The following is an 18,956-nucleotide window of genomic DNA, read 5'->3' as shown; positions in this document are numbered from 1 at the left end:
TCTCTCCTTTCCCTCCCGAGATCCCAACTCCTCTCTCTCTCTCTCTCTCTCTCTCTCTCTCTCTCTTCGTTGCTTCGTAGAAGAAGAAGAAGAAGAAGGGAGGAGACTCGAAGATCTCCGGTCCCGATTCCGGCGCGGATCGGATCAGGAGCTCGCCGGAGCATCGTCGGAGCATCGCCGGTGGATCGTCGGAGGATCGCCGGAGGAGGAGGCCGTGGAGAAGGTCCTTTTACTACTCCACAACACCTTCTGTCTACGTATAAAGTGTACGCTCTTAATCCTTGTCCATTTGGGATCGGATCCCTATAGTTGTTTCTAATTCTACTGGATTTAGTGAGTGAGGGGGTAACCATTTTTGGTTGCACATCAACAAGTTGTTGTTTACTGTTATGGTGTTGCGATCTCTAAATTTAGGGTTTCGTCGGTTAATTGCTCAGTTTCTGTTTATATTAATGGTGTGTGCAGAAGCGGATTTAAGTAGTGGAGCGTGTTAATTTTAGTAGATTGCATCTCAGTTGGATACTTGGATTGAGGGTGTGCGGATTCGAGGAGTATGATGGATGATCTACTTGATTCGGATTTGGGGAAGCATGATTATGATTGGTGAGTGCTCTGATCCTCTGCAGTTTTTTTTCTTTTTTTTCCTCATGTGCTGTGAATTATACTTGAGATTAGGAGTTCTTTGATCTGATGTTCTATAGATGTTAATTGATGTCGAAAAAAAAAGAAGAAGAGAAAGATCGTTCCAGCGTCTTCGATTCCATGTTATATGCTAATTTTGTCAGAAAAAGATAGTATTGGGCTATTAGTAGAAATAACTTTATCGCGAGTATCTTGAACATGATAAGTTTAACGAATTTAATTTCTTAGTTGTTTGAGTATGAGGTGATCCCTCATTGCATTCATTTGAGAGAAAGAAAAAGGTACAAAGAGTAGATAAGAGAATACAACTTAATTCCCGCTAATTAAGCTCAACTTAGATCCATCTTGTGAATCTACCGGAATTCAATCATATTCAACTACTACATAATGATCCTGTGGTTGATTGAATTCATGTAATTGGCTAACTTGCAACATCGGTATAGTAGAGGGACTATGCATATAACTTTTTGTTTATCTAAACAATTGCACTTGCAAGTTCACTTCAATTCACATCTTTTCTTGGATATGTAGAACTTAAAGATAGCATCCTTTTTGCTCAGGCTTTTAACACCTCCAGGAACTCCTCATAATTCTTCTTTGGATCTTACTGAGATGCCACTCTCTTCAACTGTACCAAAACGCGCCACCACTAGATCATCGTCCGCTGCAAGAGCTTCGCGGGTAACTTTTCTTTAGTTATTTATATGTTCTAAGTATACTGTGATGCATAATATTGGTCCAAAGAGTTCTGGCTTTGGCATAGAAGTTGTCCATCAGCATTAAACGGAACATATCTAGTTAGTTGGTACTTTCTACAGGTCAAAAAATTTCTAGATAGTTCTTACAACTCTTTCTATTTTCCTGTCAACTCTATTATAGCAAATGACTTGCAAATGGAATTTGTTTAACGATACGGCCTGCGGACTTACATGTTGCATATGTTTGTTGCAGTTTTCTGCTTCTCAACCAGAGAACAGCAATTTACCAAGACTAGCCCGAAGCAGTTCACTATCCCGCCCTTCCACTGCTTCCACCTTCATTCCTAGTAAAAACAGAACTTCAATTTTAAACACAAGCTCGGCCTCAGTCAACTCAAGGCCATCAACTCCGATCAAGCGGGTGGGCACTCTTTCTTCAACAAGGCCAACGACAACTCCGGCCTCTCGTCCTGTGCCGACACGTTCTCCCACACCGGTCAGAACCCAGGCTCTACCCACCTCTGCCGCAATTAAGACCAGACCCTCGCAAAATGCTAGGTCATCAACCCCGTCCACGCGGCCCCGAGTTACTCCTACTTCAAATTCAAATTCAAATTCAAATTCTTCAGCGCCCCGGTCTACTTCCCGGCCATCAACCCCTACTCGCCATCCTATTATCCCAGGCAGATCACCGTCTGTCGGGCAGATCCGGACTTCTGGAGGTCTAACATCTACTGGGCGAAGCCCAATCCCTAGCGGTCAAAGTTCCGCACCTTCATCACGCCCAAGCTCCCCTAGTCCACGGCCTCGGACTCCAGTTCGGCCACTTGATATCCCCGATTTTCCGACTGAAACGCCACCAAATCTAAAAACTAAGCTGCCCGAACGGCCAGTTTCTGCAGGAAGAGCACGCCCAGGAATGGCTTTGACAGTAAGGTCATCCCCTAATTCTGAACCAGCAGCTACTTTGAGCTCACATAAGAGGATCTCATTGCCTGTTGTTACTCGGAATAAGTTTCCGGAGAACATTTCAAAGGTTCCTTTGTTCAACAATGGGCAACAAGCCATGCAGACCATGATGAAAGCTACAGAGAACAGTGGATTTGGAAGGACAATCTCGAAGAAGTCGCTTGACATGGCCATCAGACACATGGTATGTATTTTCTTGCTACATCGGTGATAGTTTTCTTTTTTTCGTTTTTCCTTCTCTTCGTGCTTACTGATTGAGAGATAGTTACGGCATAATTAGCAGCATACATGATATTTCTGGTTTGGAAAAGCTTTCACAACCCCCCTTCTATTGTTGTCGCTGTTAGGATGTGAAATTAGACTTGCCTGTATGACAATCATGCAAATCGTTAGTTAATGACTATCTACAAGATTAAGAAATTAAAATTTACAATATTTTCAATGAGCCTCATGATCAATTTTAATGGCAAGTTCTTATGAACAACTGGAACAACCTCAAGATGGTCAAGTATTACAGTTCGAACCACAAGGTGGTCAGGTCATTTGTTTGAGTTGTTTCACTGCAGGGAAGTAGGTGAAAATTTTCACTCCTAGTTTACACAGGGCTGGACAGAACAATATGCTGTATTACTATATTAGCCCCTGCTATAGTAGATCTAATCGTTCAACCTCGAAGTATTAAATTCCTAATGCCTTCAACTGTTTCTAACCGTAGGACATTCGACAAAATATTGGCGGCATCCGGAGTACGTCCCTCTTCCCGCGCAGCATCCGCAGTTCTGCCAGAAAACACCAACCGGCTCGTACACCAGACTCCGTGATCCCTAACGAGGACGAACTCCTTTCTGAAAATGGAAATAGCAATGGAACAGTTTCTGGGGATTCCAACAGAGGAAGCTCATACAACGGCGGCAGTACAGCTAATAACTCTCCCGATAGAGAAAACCTCGCGACAAAAGATATCTTGAACGATATCGATATCTATGGTAGCTTCCGCTATGACTCGATGTTGCTGAGAGAGGATGTGAGTAACACTAATTGGTTGCACAGTGTTGACGACAAGTCGGATGAGAGCTCCGTGTTCGATCACCGGCTCGAGCCTCTCCCGGAACCTTTCGGTCCTCTATGACAGTGATTCACTATGTAAAGTTTGATATGCTTGATTCTTCACTTTCTTCTGTTCTACTTTTCCTCTCTTTTTTTTGGGAATTTTTCATATCATTGTTTTAGAACTTATCTTTTTCTGATGAATCCTCTTCTGTTGTTGAAAATGGTTGGGTGTGGTCTTAGATCGCGGCCCTTACTCGAATTTGTTGTTTTTCAATTCACAGGTTTATTGTACTAAAATTCAGAATGCAAAATTAAAAGATATTTGAGCTTTTCTTTGTCTTGTGTAATCATTAGGTAAAACGTATTTATCATCTAAAAAATCTAAATTTTTTAGGCATATAGCCGGATCGAATCAAGTACATATAGCTCCGCACTGGGATGCATCACTGCTTAAGCCTTAAGCTGGCCCAATTACAGGGAGTTATGGTCGCACTCCTGGACCACTTTAGTTCTATCGTGAGTTCAATCATGCGTAGGTAGGGATGGCAATTTAGTTTGCTGTGTGTGAGCCAGCTCATATTCGGTTCGAAATGAATTCGAGATCGAATCACTCGTTTAATAAACGAGTCGAGCACGAACTGAATTTTTCAGCTCGTTTAGTGAACAAGCCAAACATGAGTTGGAATCAGCTCACTAATGTTCGGCTCGATAACAGCTTTAATACATATATTTGATATTATACATATAAATAATTAATTAATTTTTAGCTTGATCTAAATATAAAATCCAAAAATGAAATTGTGCAACTTTGGACCGTGCAATGGGCCGACTAGTAGGCATTGACTGAGTTGCTTTTCCCAAAATGCGATCACGGATAATGTCTAAAAGTCAAACAAAAATTCTATTTGTTTTTCTTTTTAAACAAAACAAAATTTTATGTACAATTTTTTTTTTTGGAGTGCTCCTTTGTCCTTTTTCTCGATAGTTTAAATCTATTTATTTTAAATTTCAAACAAAAGTATACATCATAGTATAGTATTTCTATTTTGAGAAAATTATTGTGGGGCATTGAATAATCGGATGCTTTATCACTTGAATAATTTTCTAACAAACTATTTTTTTATATAAAATTAGTTCAAAAATAATATTTTAAGATACGTTTCGACGTACTTAAAGAGACCGAGAGTATTAATTTTTAATTTAAACAACATCATTTAGTTTGAATGTGTTCAAACTACGTACATGCATGGTGTGTACGAAAAAAAAAAAACCAACATCTTAAATTATTTATTTATTTAATTTTGCCTCCCAACCATTCCGTAACAGATCTAATACGCAATGCTCAATAATAAAGCGTGACATTATTTATATATATATATATATAAATATATATAAATATGTATTATGTATGTAATTAAACTCCGTACATCTTTTAAAAGTCCATGACAATTTTTTTTTATCTTTTTCCTGTAGATTATGATTGGCTCTGATTGCTTTAATTTTTGAAGTTCGTTGCCTCCACAAAAGAGATTATTTATTTTTTTAAAAAAAAATAACAAAGTTGTACACTTGTACCTATTTATGTCTCTCATTCAAAAAAGTACATGTTAATTAAAAAAAGAAACATTTTAATAAGAAATGTTTCAAATTGTTCAAAAATAACTTTATAAATTATTAAGGTGTTGGCAAAATTATTTGATATTTTACTGTTTGAGCTAAGAACATATAAATTACTAAAATATACTATATGTATGTGTAAATCATAATGACAATATTTTTGAGTTTTATTGAATCAGATAAATAGAATGTGAATAGTGATTAATTTTTTTCTAAAAAAAAAATCTTGAAATTACATTACTACCCTTTCAGAGAACACAAGGGCTTACTCTATACTATACCAATCCATTTCATAATACTTATTAATTAATTAGTAAATACAAGACACATAAATGGTTTTTTTTTTTTTTAAGAAAAGGGCATACACATTTAATAATTAGTTGTGAGATCTAGAGTCAGAGCAAATTTTTTTTTTTAACATTTATGACAGCATAAATTCTTAAGGAAGAAGCAGGTAATGTTAAGACAACATGCTCCACACATTGAAAATTGGTGTGGTGGGTGTGCATTAATTCATGAAAGGGAATTAATTTAAGGCTCCAAGTAAATGTTAAATCCACAATAGAGAATGATATTGTAATGGCTAAATTACACTTTTGGTCCTCCATGCTATTCATTATTTTAGTCTTCATATTATAATTTCAAATTTATTATAATCAGGTCTCACAACGTAATTTAGTAGACAGAGATGTGACTGATGGCAGGACTACACTTAAGATGTCGCATCATATATCAATATTTAGTCAACTGAAATGAGTTGTAGAATTTTATTGCCATAATTTACAAAGTTTAATTTTAAAATTATAACAAATTGAAGTTAGAGAATACAGTGTCACACGCATCATAGTTTTAAAACCAAAAGTGTAATTTAGCCTAGTCTAGGAAATTAGGTAATTTTAAGAACTAATTCAGTTTATTTCACACAATACAACCAAAGAGAGAAATTGAGTAAAATATTAGAAATAAAGTATTAAAATATTACTCTCTAAATGATTTAACTTTAAGAGAAAGTTTAAGTTGAATGTGATAAAATATTATCTTCATATAATTCAAGGGGGCTTATTGATGGATTATTATAAACTTTTCTCACTTAAGTCAATGGTAGTTTTTATTGGACTAATCATGCTCATCTATACATGTCTTAGTGCCCACTTAATTATGTATTCATGTGAGAGAAAAATCATACATCTAAGAGGGCATGTATAATAAATTTAATGTAATTTAAATATATATTTTTAGATGCCTATGAGCTAACCCCACAAACCTCTCACTTGCAAGAGAGGTTGTTCAACAACCACACAATTAAAAAAATATAATTAATTAAGAGTATAACCTTGTGCATTTAAGCTTTACTTTGTAATAGATTAAGTAGATGCCGCCGGTCCCAAAAACTCGAGCGGTTAGAAATATACAACCAATTTATTTAAAGTATACAGACACAACGCTGATAGATCCCGATTAGTACTCGATCCAACCAGTCTCACATACTACTTCGAACATGACCCGATCCATCCCGACCGCCTGCCATTTCAAACGTGACTCGATCCAACTTGATCTCTTATCGTCTTTTTTTGTTTTTATTTATTTTTTAGTTAGTTATCTGAAGGGAGAAAATACATATAACAACTAGCTCTAAATTAGCACTTAAAAAAGTACAAAATGGTATCTAAAACATAAGTTCATGTGCTAATAACTTGTATTTTAATGTCCACATGCCTAATTAAATGTTGCATAATATTGCTTAGGATCTCAATTTAAAAGAAATTAATTGAAGGGGCCAAGCAAATGTTAAACAAATAGAGAAAGATGTTGCAACAAATAAAGTTAACTTTAAGAACCAGTAATTTTAATGCGTTACATGCATTAAAAAACTATGATGAAATAATATTTTATTTATTCCATAAATGATAACACGTATGTTGTACAGTGCGAGTTGATTCGAATAAGATATAATTCCTGCTATTCCATTGAAAAACAAAAGCAACATATCTTTATAATTTCAATCTAACTTTTTCTCATACAATATCGAAAAACGATTTTCAGTATTCGATGTACTTGAACTAAAACTAATTCTGAGCTGAGCCGAATCGAGTTGAATCATAATCTGAGTGTTGGTATAATTAACTTAGTTAAATACCAATGATTGCTCTTGAGTTAGATTTCTGTTTTTAAAAACGGCCCTTAAACTGATCCGTTGACATCCCTAACCAGATACTCAGGTACATCAAATTACTTACAGGCTTATTACTATATTTTTATTCTCTTTATAGACACTACCAATTTACATTTTAATGTATCATATGTACAATTTAATGTGTCTCTTTAATTTTCACCAACTATATTAATAGCCATGTCTAGTGAACGCATTTTAAAGCACCGCCGCTGGTGGGCCCCACACTTATATTAGCCAATCATGAGCATCTGATCAATCGGCATCAAATCCGACGGCTGCGATCTCCCAATGTTGCACCGGCGCAGCAAAACGTTGCATGAACCGCGCTCTGTGGACCTTAAATTTTTTAAACGCGTAAACTGTTGGATGGGATTTAGAATATTTTAGAAATTTTGAGATGATTTTGAAATGAAACTCTCTCAATGTTGAATTTTTTTAATTTGAATTATCACATTTAGTTTAGTTAAAAAAAAATCTCAACTACCAACTCTTCCAATCTCATGCGTAAACTATAGTTGACTACAATTACTCAAATTCTAAAAAGTCAAAAAGTTAAAGGGCCTCGTTCGAAACGAATATAAAGTTGAGGGGGCCATTTCAAACGGTTTGAAGCTGAAGGGGTCTATAGACCGCGGTGCACGCAAGATGTTCATTACGCTCACGTGCGACGCACGTGACCTCACCACCTACGTTCATAGCCACAGTGCTCAGTGCCCAAGGGCAAAACCGTAATTTCACACACACTCACTCTCTCTCTCTCTCTCTCTCTCTCTCTCTCTCTCTCCACCAAATACTCGCTGTTATACTCCACACAATCCACCACTCCCTCTCTCTCTACCCCCTCTCTCTCTCTAAAACCGAGTCACTCTCTGAGTCCGTGAAGCGCTCCGAGTTCGCCTCAGCGACGAGCTCAGTGAATCGACCCCGATCTGTAGCGTTGTGGGCTCGGTGAGCTGAGGCGCGAGCTCGGAGCTCGTTGGGGGGGAGCTGCGGAATCGGCTCTGCAGTGGAATGCCTTCGATTTCCCTCCGCGATCTCGCGTTTCCTCCCAAATTCGACCGATTTCGGCTCCGATGGCGTGTCCAAACCCTAAAAGATCGGTTTTCTCGACGAATGCAGTGAGTTCCATGCCATTTTCTTCGTTTTCGGGCGCTTTTGAGCTCAGCTTCGGCCAAACTGGAGAGCTTTTAGGTTCCGGTGCTTCATGTACAAGTTTCGTTCCCTCTAATCGATTCTATTGAAGAAATTTGAGGTTTTATTTCACTCTGATTCGGTTTTGGGGGCGAATCGAGGGTTTGGATGCTGCAAATTGGAAAAAGGGTTCGTTTGTAGCCCCAAATTTTGGGCGCATTTCGTTTTTTTAAATGATTTTCCGAGCCGTTTTAGCTTCAAATCGTTAGGTATGCTTCGATTTAGAGTTTGGTAGTTTTACCAATTTTTTTTTTTTTATTATATGTTAAAAAAAACTAATTTTTTCTTTAATTTTTTTATAGGCTTTAATTTGTGTGGTGGTTATTCTCTCGAGAATGGTCAAGGGAGCTACTGACAACTTTCTCCTCGCTGAATCATGTAAGTTTCAAATTTTATCCTATTTTATAGAACATTATATATTATTTATTTATTTATTTAAGATAAAATGTATGAATTAATTCCTTTTTTGGTCCATATTGTATATATATATATATATATATATATATATATATATATATATATATATATATATATATATATATATATATATATATATATATATATATATNTATATATATATATATTACACTTTACTGAAAAAATGACTGTAATTTTAAAGAAGAAATAAATATCAAATTTGTGAAGTTTTACTTTTTAAAGGACTGAAGTGCTTAGGTGAAGAAAATACAGGGGCTGAGTTGCAACATTTGCATAGTATAGTACTAGGGCCGTTCATACATTTTAACCCCTTTAACTTATTATAATGGGCTTCTTTTGCATTTAGCCCCTCAGAATTTTTTTTTTTCATAAATAGCCTCACAAAATTTATATTTGCAAGATTGGCTCTATCCCCGCTATGCAAGCGTCACGCGAGCATCACGTGTGTGTGGATGGTGGTGTAGATTAAGTTGAACAAGGTGAACCATTCATCATGTTTGAACACGATGAATGATTCACCGTGTTCTATTATTTTCCTACCATGATATTAAGTAATATTTAGGATTAGGATTTGGGAAGGACAGTGAATGATTCAATGTATTCAACTTAATCTAGACTGCCACGCACACGTGGCGCTCCCGTGGTGCTTGCGTGGTGGGGATGGGCCAATCTTACAAATATAAATTTTGTGGTGCTGTTTGGAAAAAAATTTTTCTGAGGGGGCTAAATGCAAAAAAGCCTATTTTAATCTATCACTCTGTGTGCAGTGTGGTGGTTTCTGAGTGTCTTTTTTCTCTTTTTTTCTTTTGATGTGTGAGATAATATTCCAGCCTGGCCCATGTTACTACAATGCATTAATTAGTGTAGTCCCTGCTCTAAAACTCCAATCTTTTTCCTCTTTACTCTTTGGTTTTGTCTCCAACTTTTGCTTTTATTATGCCTCCTCTTTTTGGGTATCAATTGTTCCTTTTAGTAAACATTGTTTGTTTCTAATGCTGCCTCATGTATGATGATTATTTGGCATTAAATTAAGGCTAACCAAAATTCTTTTTTAATTGAAGTTCTTGGTGTCAACTTCTATTTGGGTTTGCTCCTTATATCCACTTTCAGGTTGTGTTTGGTTTTCCGGAGAATATCCCAGAAAATAGTTTTCTGGCTCGAAAATGCTTTTTCGCCTGTTTGGTTGCCAGGAAAAAAAGTAGTTTTTCTGGAAAATGTTTTCTCTAGATTTCATGAAAAATTAGAGTTGTTAAAGACAATGAAATGGGCGGTGACTCTTTGTGAAGTAGTTATATTATTTTCCGCAATGGATATGACCCAATTACCCTTCTTCATGTCAAAGTTAATTAGAGTAAAGAAGCTTATTTTAGGGAGAGAAAAAGACAAAGAGAGGAGGGGTATTCTCTTAGTAGCAGTTGGGATGGTCCCCTCCATAGAATACATCACCCACATACATTTGATATTATTCTGATTTTTTTTTGGTGGCAAGAACCTGCACCTGCTATAGGTGTTGATGGGCATATCCTTAAGGCCCTTGTTTTGCCTGGCTTCAAGAAAAGCTGTTTTAGTCTGAGAATCACTAAGCGGGTGCCTGGCGACTAGAAGATCTGCAGCTTTTGCAATGGTGGGAATCTATTTTGGAGCTTCTGCTTCTGCCACAGCAAGAAGCTGTTAAAAGGGGTTTTAATGAGCTGTTCCTATTTCTTCGAGCAGCTCTACTCGAACAGCACTCATGCAAACGAACAGGCCAATAGTACGAAAAGATCACATATGATATTGCAAATAGTGTTGGGAGGTCATTTTAGGAACTCCAAAAAGGTTCCTATTGACACTTTTTTGCCTTTTCTCAATAGTGGTAGCTTCTTTTCAGTAAGGCTGACATTTTAGTAAGGACCAATTAGCTTTTTTATTTTTGTTAAATTTTCTCGAACTTTTGCTCTTCTCCTTTTCTTCTATGTCTGATAGATTAAGAGAATGATTATGCTCATTAATCTGATAACTTTCTTATGTTTGATTTGTTTCATTTCTTTCCTCTACAACAGGAGCAAAAAGGCTGGTGGAATTAAGCTATTGAAATATCTGTAAATCGAGCCATGCACTATTCCGCGCTCATTTCGTCAGTTTCTCTAATTCTCATTCTCCTACACCTTCCCAATGCTGCCAATGCTGACCTTAACTCAGACAAACAATCCCTCCTTTCATTTGCCGCCTTACTTCCGCATGGTCGTAAGCTCAATTGGAGCTCTTCCACTCCAGTCTGTACATGGACTGGCGTTACATGTAACGCAGCCCAAACCGGCGTCCTCACCCTCCGATTACCTGGTGTTGGGCTCTTCGGCCAGATCCCGCCGGACACGCTAGGCAAGCTTGACGCATTACAAGTATTAAGCCTTCGATCCAACCGCTTAACTGAAGATCTCCCCCCTGATGTATCATCTCTCCCCTCTATTCACTCTCTTTACCTTCAGCACAATAACTTATCAGGAATTATACCGACTGCTCTCTCTTCGAATTTAAGTTTTCTTGATCTTTCATATAATACCTTTGTTGGAGAAATTCCTTTATCCATCAAAAATCTTACTTGGCTGACTTCATTGTTTCTACAAAACAACTCCCTTTCTGGACCCATTCCTGATTTTCAACTTCCCAAACTAAGACGCTTGAACTTGAGCAACAATAATTTGAGTGGGCCTATTCCGTCTTCGCTTCAGAAATTCCCGGTTGACTCCTTTTTGGGTAACCCATTTCTATGTGGGCCACCTTTGAAGCTGTGCTTTCCAATTTCTCCGTCGCCTTCTCCTATATTTCCACCGCCAATCTCCCCTACGAGGCATAAGAGGAGCTTCTGGAAAAGATTAAGTACTGGGGTCATAATCGCTATCGCAGCAGGAGGATCGGTCATACTGTTTATATTGGCAGTCATATTCTTAATATGCGTCTTCAAGAGGAAAGAAAGGGAGAGTAGCGGAGCTTCAAAAGGCAAGGCTATTGCCGGTGGGAGGACCGAAAAGCCTAAAGAGGACTACAGCAGCGGTGTTCAAGAAGCCGAGAAGAATAAATTGGTGTTCTTTGAGGGTTGTTCCTACAACTTTGACCTAGAGGATTTGTTGAGAGCTTCTGCCGAAGTACTTGGAAAAGGAAGCTATGGGACTACGTATAAGGCCATCCTTGAAGATGGCACTACGGTGGTGGTGAAGAGGTTGAAGGAGGTGGTGGTGGGGAAGAAAGATTTCGAACAGCAGATGGAGATGATTGGAAGGGTTGGGCAGCACCCGAATGTTCTGCCGCTTCGAGCTTATTATTACTCCAAGGATGAGAAGCTTCTTGTATATGATTATGTGCCTACTGGTAGCTTTTCTGCCTTCTTGCACGGTATGTTTTACTATGCTTCATCATCGCTTTACACTTTGATATGTAAATTGATGAAAAGTAAAGTGCTTTGCAAGCAGATGTGTCGCGGGGAATCTGTGAAGTTTATTGAAGTGCTTTTGGTGAAAACAAGAAAATTTGTATGGGTTCTAAAATTTTTTAGAAAGTTTTCTATTATTGGAGTAAGATTCATAATCAATAAGTTGTTACGGTCGTATTATTTGAAAAGATGAAATTTCCATTTTCTAGTTTTGTTTGATAATGTTATACTTCAATCGGCAATTTGGCTTTTCCCGCACCAAAGAAGAAACTAATAACCTATATAGGGTTGGTAAGCACTGCAGGTGGAACTGTTTTGGCCTTAATAGACATATGAAACAGAAGAAGCACTATTAGATATGGGTATCTCCTTTTGTATCAACTACCTAATGTAGTTGCTTAGTTGACTTTGATTTTATAGGTTGCTGCATTTAATTTAGTTGTGCTTGATGTTCCGAGGGCCCATCCTTATCCTCCCTATCTATTGACTCCAAATTTTATGCATTAGATTATCCCATGGCACATGGATACATGCCCCATTGATGATAAAAATGAATGGTGTTTGTAGAACATCCCACTTGGGCTAACCTTAGTGTCAAACTGATCCTTCATGTATACTGTCCATCTATATGCACAGGCATTACTTTGATAATTAAACATTTTAGTTGGAAGAGAGGATAAACAAGTATCGAGAACATTTTTTCTGCAAAAAAAAAAGAGATGACAACTATCAAGTATGTAATTTAAGAATGCACAGTTTTAAAATTAGATGGTAATTTTGGTGTACAACTTTAAGCTCTAAGAATTTGGTATAGATACACAGACTAATGCTGTACATAACTTCGCTTCTCGCTCTTTTATTTGTTCAAGTAGAAATTTTAGATATTTGAGGTCTATTAACCCTCCTGTTCTCCCTTGAAAATAAATTCCACAGGAAATAAAGTTGCCGGAAGAACCCCGTTGGACTGGGACGCGCGACTAAAGATTGCCCTTGGCACTGCTCGTGGGATCGCACACATTCACACCGAAGGCGGCAGTGGCAAGTTCATCCATGGCAACGTCAAATCCTCCAACGTCCTCCTGACGCCCGACCTTGACGCCTGCGTCTCTGAGTTTGGCCTCTCACACCTTATGAGCGCCGCCGCCGCCACCACCTCACGGGTTGTTATCGGGTACCGTGCGCCCGAGCTCATCGAGACTCGAAAGGCAACCCAAAAGTCCGACGTGTACAGCTTCGGCGTCCTGCTCCTTGAGATGCTGACCGGAAAGGCCCCGCTGCAGTCGCCGGGCCGGGACGACGTGGTCGATCTGGTGCGGTGGGTCCACTCGGTGGTCCGCGAGGAGTGGACGGCCGAGGTTTTCGACGTGGATCTGGTGAGGCACCCGCATATCGAAGAAGAATTAGTTCAGATGCTTCAAATTGCAATGGCGTGCGTCGCCAGGGTTCCCGATCAACGCCCGAGGATGGAGGACGTGATTAGGATGATCGAGGAGGTGCGGAACTCCGACTCGGAGAACCGACCATCGTCGGAGGAGAAGGGGAAGGACAATAATAACGGCCAACGATCGTGAGGGGCATCGGCAAACATCGAGGAAGGATTTAATGTTGTAGGGATTAGTTTGTGTAGTCAAGCAATGATAGATTAGAATCTTGTGTGGAAGAAGTTGTTTTGCTCATAAGAGCAATCAGGTAGATGCAGTTTTCTTCTTGATTATTGATCATTGTTGCAGTGAATTTGGCATTCATTTTTCACTTATATGATTGTTGATTTTACTTGTACTTTTTTGTTTTGTGAAAGTTAACTCTGTGATTTATGTATTATTTTTTGGGAAAACTTCAAAAACCCCCCCTGTGGTTTCGTGCATTCTCACTTTACTATCCTGTGGTTTAAAACGTATCAATTTACTCCCCTGTGGTTTCATTTTTATCTTTTCGGAAGCTTTTTCGTTAATATTTCTTTAAATTATATACAAAAAACTTCAGATAACCATCTATATTTATCGAATAGTCACTTTAGTATCCTTTAATTTTAACTTTGTCACTGATTTTAAAAAAAAATAATAATAAAATTGATAACAAAAAGATAAAAACGAAACCACAGGAGGGCAAATTGATACGTTTTAAACCACATGGTAGCAAAGTGAGAACGCACGAAACCACAGGGGGGTTTTTTGAAGTTTTCCCTTATTTTTTTGAGTGAATGTTAATGTTAAATTTGAGGTTCAAGGCTGAGAAGAAGCAAAATATGTTCCTTAATAGATAAAAGTTGCTAACAATATGCAAGCACATAAAATTTTGGTTATTATTATTATTATTATTATTTGAAGTAGACTCCTCAACTATAATTTTTTTATTATTATTTTTAAACTGAGATCCTCTCAACTTCTAATTTTTTTTATTTAAGTTATTATACTTAATTCTTAGGGTAAATGTTTAGTTAATTATTATTTTGTCTATTTTTATTTTTGAGAAGTGATTAAAGTTAGTAAATTCAATGAAATTATTAATAAACTTGGGAAAATATCCTATTTATTCGATAAAAATTACCCAATTTTACAAGATCAAAAAGTGAAGGGGTGTTAATAAATTATGTAGCAGGTCTCCATGCATTTTATCAAATTTTATTGTCACCACGTTATCTTTTTTAGCCAATTTTCTTATTTTTTTTAATTTGTCAAAAATGAAGCTTGTAGTATTTGGAATCCTATCCCAGTAAGAAAATATCGCCTAACCAGGATTGATACTATTTAATTTAATACAACACTATTTAGAGCAGTTGATTAGTACCTCTGTTAAAATCGGAACGGCGAAAAATAGATCCAGAAAATAATTTAATGTAAGAAAAGAAAAGATAAGGAAAGAACACATCGATATTTACGTGGTTCGGCCAACGGCCTACGTCCACGGGCGAAGACGGAGCAAATAATTTATTAATGTCGAAAAGGCGGAGTACAAGAAAATCTCTCAAAAGGCCAAAACTTAATTAGATCCGAAATGCCGCAACAAGCAACTCCAATTGCGGCTTCTCTCTCACCCGTACGGACCCAAAACTTGATCTTAATTTGTGCATACAGCTCCTTAGATGCTTGCTTAATTAATTAGAGCTCCAACTTTTCTCTCAGCTCATGATGCTGCTGCCACCGAAACACCAAATTAACACGACTCCACAGCATCCGTACATACCCTCCAAGAGTCTTAATTAATTAGTGCATGGCTCTTAATTTGGTCGCGACTTCTTTAATTTGGCCGTAGCATGTATTTATAATACATGTCTCCTAACTAGAGTCTAATTCTAATTCAATTAGAATTACACTCCTAATTATAATCCATATATGCCAAATTAAATCTAAATAATATCTAATCCTAATTAGATTAGGATTTATCCTCAATTTAGATAACTACAAATCTAAACCAAATATAACAACCTCGTACATTGGACTACTGAAAATGAAATTCACGTTGAAGTAGACTTTCGAGTGACATAGAATTTAGATAGTTCTTTTTTCTGAAAATAAAATATAGGTATATAGATATAGATCAACCTACTAACTAAACTGGAGAGGGCTCTAGTTTAATATATATATATTTTTTACGAAGTATAGAATTTTTCAAAATGTTAAATAGTGTAAAATAAAACTCTATTTTATTCTTAAATGAGTGTCAAACAGATCATAAGTAAAATTGCTTTTCTTCTGTCATTTGTTCGTATAGCTTAAAAAACTAAAATTCACTGTGTGCTGATGCTTGTTTAGCAAAAAGTGAATGATGTAAAACTTGGAAGTGTGCGAGATGAGTTAGCATTTACTTGGTTTCCTTACTTTTATTTTTGTAAATGATTTTGGCTTGACGTGAGCCGTTGCCGATTACGACATTTGGAGAAGTTTGAGTTTTAACGGACAGTAAAATTTCGATTTAAACCAAACAACAAAAATAATCATTTATGGTAACAAAAAAAACTACTTCACTTTTCTCTACTTTTAGTAATAAAACAGACATACATATGATCCCTAAAGACAACAACTCAGCAAAAACAAAAACAAAAACAAAAAGGAGTTGGACTGCTATACCCTTATATTAACAGTATTAACTGCCACATTCAAGGGTATTTTGGTCATTTAACGACTAACCACTTCTGTTGACCGGGTCTGCCAGCATATAACCTCAGCTGCGTCCGGACGCAGCCCTTCGTGATTCGCCGACTGGCCGCACCGACGAACCACCACTTGCCGCCGGCCGTCGATCGCTTCCCCCGATCTTCTTCGGGCCCTTCGATCTCTCTTCCTTTTGTAGATCTCATTCCAATACCAATGGATTGAGATTAGAGAAGGCTCAGCTTTTCTAAGGTTTTTCTTTTTTTTTTTCCCTCTTTTTTCTCCCTATTCTATCGAATTAAATCTCTATTTAGTGCGACTATTGAATTCAATTTGCATAATTTGCGATCTTCAATTGCATATATCTGTCATCTGTTTCTCTCTTTCAATGTTTCTGACGTCATTGTATGTAAAATAGACGAGTATTGCTAAATCTATTCAAAGGTCATTTATTGTAGCTTGATATACAGTAGTTCCACACTGTCATTGGTTTAACTCCCACATTTGCCATTTGATGGTGTAAGTTTCTATCTATTGCTTCTTCTTTTTTTTTTTTTCTATTTTCTACTCTCTTGCCAACGCATGTGGTATGATCATGTCATCTCTATTATGCAGATCGGTTCACATTTAAACACTATCCGTTTGTTCGACTGTTACTGAGCAGTTTTTGAATATCAAACGGACTCTTCAGATAATAATCGTTATGTGACTGATTTACTCTCTTTGCAATCAATTTCGCTACCGCGCATCTACAACTCTAACTATCTTTTTGCTTTTTGTATGTGCAAATTTTATTTTGAATATAGCCGTGCTGAAGGTCGTATTGGTTGAAGTATATTCTTCTTTTTTTGATTTTTCGGCTTTCTAGATGTATATGATGATACTTTTACTAATGGTTTACTTAACTTTTCTTATTCAGGAAAAGGAAGCAATCCTGTTATCTTCATTGGTTCTCTTGAATCAATGGGAAATTGCTTTGGAACAGTAAGTTCTCTTGTACACACATATTAATATTCAGCTATTATTTGTTTGAATGAATGACTATTTGTCTCATATATCTTTGTGAAGCCACTCACTTTTCCCTCTTAATTCCAGAGTTCTGTTGATTGTGAGGAAAAGCTGGATTATTCTGCTGGAAATGTTCATGTCATAGCTGACAAAGGAAGCTGGGAAGCGAATATAGAAGAAGCAAGTAAAGACGGCAAAATAGTAAGCATTTTGCATACCACTATGATGGTGTACTTATCTAAAAGTTGATGATTTTATTGATGATTTTAGAGAATCTACTTCATTCTTTGTTTGCTAAACACACTGACATCAATCATTATGCATGCTCCTTTTCTGAGATATGATACCGCAAAAGCAATTTTGTGCGCAAATGGCTCCCGTGATAATGTAGCATGCATGCAAGTTGGAAATCATAGTTTGGGGGAGGATCTTCAGTTTTTCTTGATTTGTGCATCATCTTGTTATAAACAATGTCGACATGCAACTGGAAAAAATCACTAAAAATTTCATGACTCATCTTCGAAAGTAATGTACATCTTCTTTATCTTTAATATTGCGCGTATAATTTGCCCTTGTTTTCAGTTATTTGCATTACTTTTTTCTCCTGAATGCTTTTTTTTTTTTTTTTTTTTGTGTGTTCTTGAAGCATTATCCTGGTATTTGCCCTCTTTTTCTCTTAAGCGTCGCCGTATTTAGAACTCAATCTGGTTAATTATTTGCCTTCGTTTTATAGCCCGACTCCTAAAGAGATAAATCTAACTGGTCAATTGAGTTTCATGAAAGCATTACTGTTACTCTAAGTAAGCTTAAAAAATTATGCATTTATCACATAATGAGCAGTTGAGAAGTTGATTAGTTATGTTCTTAATTCGCGAGATTTACCGGAGACGAATATATTTTCTTTTTTCTGCAGGTTGTGGTGAACTTCAGCGCATCGTGGTGTGCACCGTGTAGATACACTGCACCTCTATATGCTGAGTTATCGACGAAGTATCCATCGCTCGTTTTCCTGACAGTTGATATTGATGACTTACCAGTATGTGGGTTTTTTCAGTATGAGCTTCAACTAGCTAACTCTACATGGTGTTCTGAGTGTTATTTTCTCTGCAGCTGAGTAAATTGATGTTGCTATCTGAATATAACCTTCCAGTTTGTGTTCTTTGCAATGAACATAGGCTTTAGTTTTAAGTACTAAATGCATCTTTTGGAAGTTTCTTTTTAAAAACAGGGTTTCTCTTTCTTTTTCTCCTCCCCCCCCCTCTTCAGGAATTGACTTCATCATGGGATATCCAAGCAACTCCGACATTCTTTTTCCTGAAAGACGGGAAGAAACTGGAGAAACTTGTGGGTGCCAACAAACTGCAGCTTGAGAAAAGGGTGGTCTACTTTACTGACTCATCAACATATTATTCCAAACCACCTCAGCTTGAGAACAATGTATCTTGATTAGATACAAGAGCAGCGGACAAAGTCTCTCTGATTTCATTTTCTGAACAGGAAATTATTGGACTGAATCCGTGGTTTCACGTGCTTGCTCTTGCATCTACTCCTAAACTCATATGACACAGTTTCTGATGTAAAATTGCCACTCCAAGAGAGTGAATATGATGATGGCATTTTTGAGGTTGTGTTTCTGATGCACACTGTTAGCTGAGAATGATAGGGTTTGA

At 37.1% G+C, this 18,956-nt stretch overlaps 3 protein-coding genes across 7 annotated transcripts; all 3 read left to right on the top strand.

Moving 5' to 3' along the window:
* On the top strand, nucleotides 1–3,701 carry LOC109728435 (uncharacterized protein PB18E9.04c-like). The gene is made up of 5 exons (XM_020258842.1): nucleotides 1–266; nucleotides 466–603; nucleotides 1,203–1,323; nucleotides 1,594–2,493; nucleotides 3,025–3,701. Exons 2-5 carry the CDS (start codon nucleotides 554–556, stop codon nucleotides 3,436–3,438), a joined length of 1,485 nt encoding a protein of 494 aa, XP_020114431.1. The 5' UTR covers nucleotides 1–266; nucleotides 466–553; the 3' UTR covers nucleotides 3,439–3,701.
* Nucleotides 7,939–14,008, top strand: LOC109728143 (probable inactive receptor kinase At5g58300). 5 transcript variants are annotated; one of them, XM_020258486.1, is made up of 4 exons: nucleotides 7,939–8,267; nucleotides 8,643–8,718; nucleotides 10,821–12,150; nucleotides 13,121–14,008. In XM_020258486.1, the coding sequence occupies exons 3-4, from the start codon at nucleotides 10,872–10,874 to the stop codon at nucleotides 13,756–13,758; spliced, it is 1,917 nt and encodes a 638-aa protein (XP_020114075.1). In that variant the 5' UTR covers nucleotides 7,939–8,267; nucleotides 8,643–8,718; nucleotides 10,821–10,871; the 3' UTR covers nucleotides 13,759–14,008. The 5 variants fall into 5 exon arrangements, with proteins under 5 accessions (XP_020114075.1, XP_020114074.1, XP_020114073.1 ...); XM_020258485.1 differs by having other exon boundaries at nucleotides 7,939–8,355; XM_020258484.1 differs by having other exon boundaries at nucleotides 7,939–8,469.
* LOC109728277 (thioredoxin H4-1-like) lies at nucleotides 16,379–18,912 on the top strand. The gene is made up of 5 exons (XM_020258648.1): nucleotides 16,379–16,530; nucleotides 17,198–17,262; nucleotides 17,374–17,487; nucleotides 18,200–18,322; nucleotides 18,553–18,912. The coding sequence occupies exons 2-5, from the start codon at nucleotides 17,242–17,244 to the stop codon at nucleotides 18,730–18,732; spliced, it is 438 nt and encodes a 145-aa protein (XP_020114237.1). The 5' UTR covers nucleotides 16,379–16,530; nucleotides 17,198–17,241; the 3' UTR covers nucleotides 18,733–18,912.

The sequence above is a fragment of the Ananas comosus genome, linkage group 23 (assembly GCF_001540865.1).
Source record: "Ananas comosus cultivar F153 linkage group 23, ASM154086v1, whole genome shotgun sequence".
Taxonomy (NCBI): domain Eukaryota; kingdom Viridiplantae; phylum Streptophyta; class Magnoliopsida; order Poales; family Bromeliaceae; genus Ananas; species Ananas comosus.
This window is presented reverse-complemented; position numbering and strand designations above follow the sequence as displayed.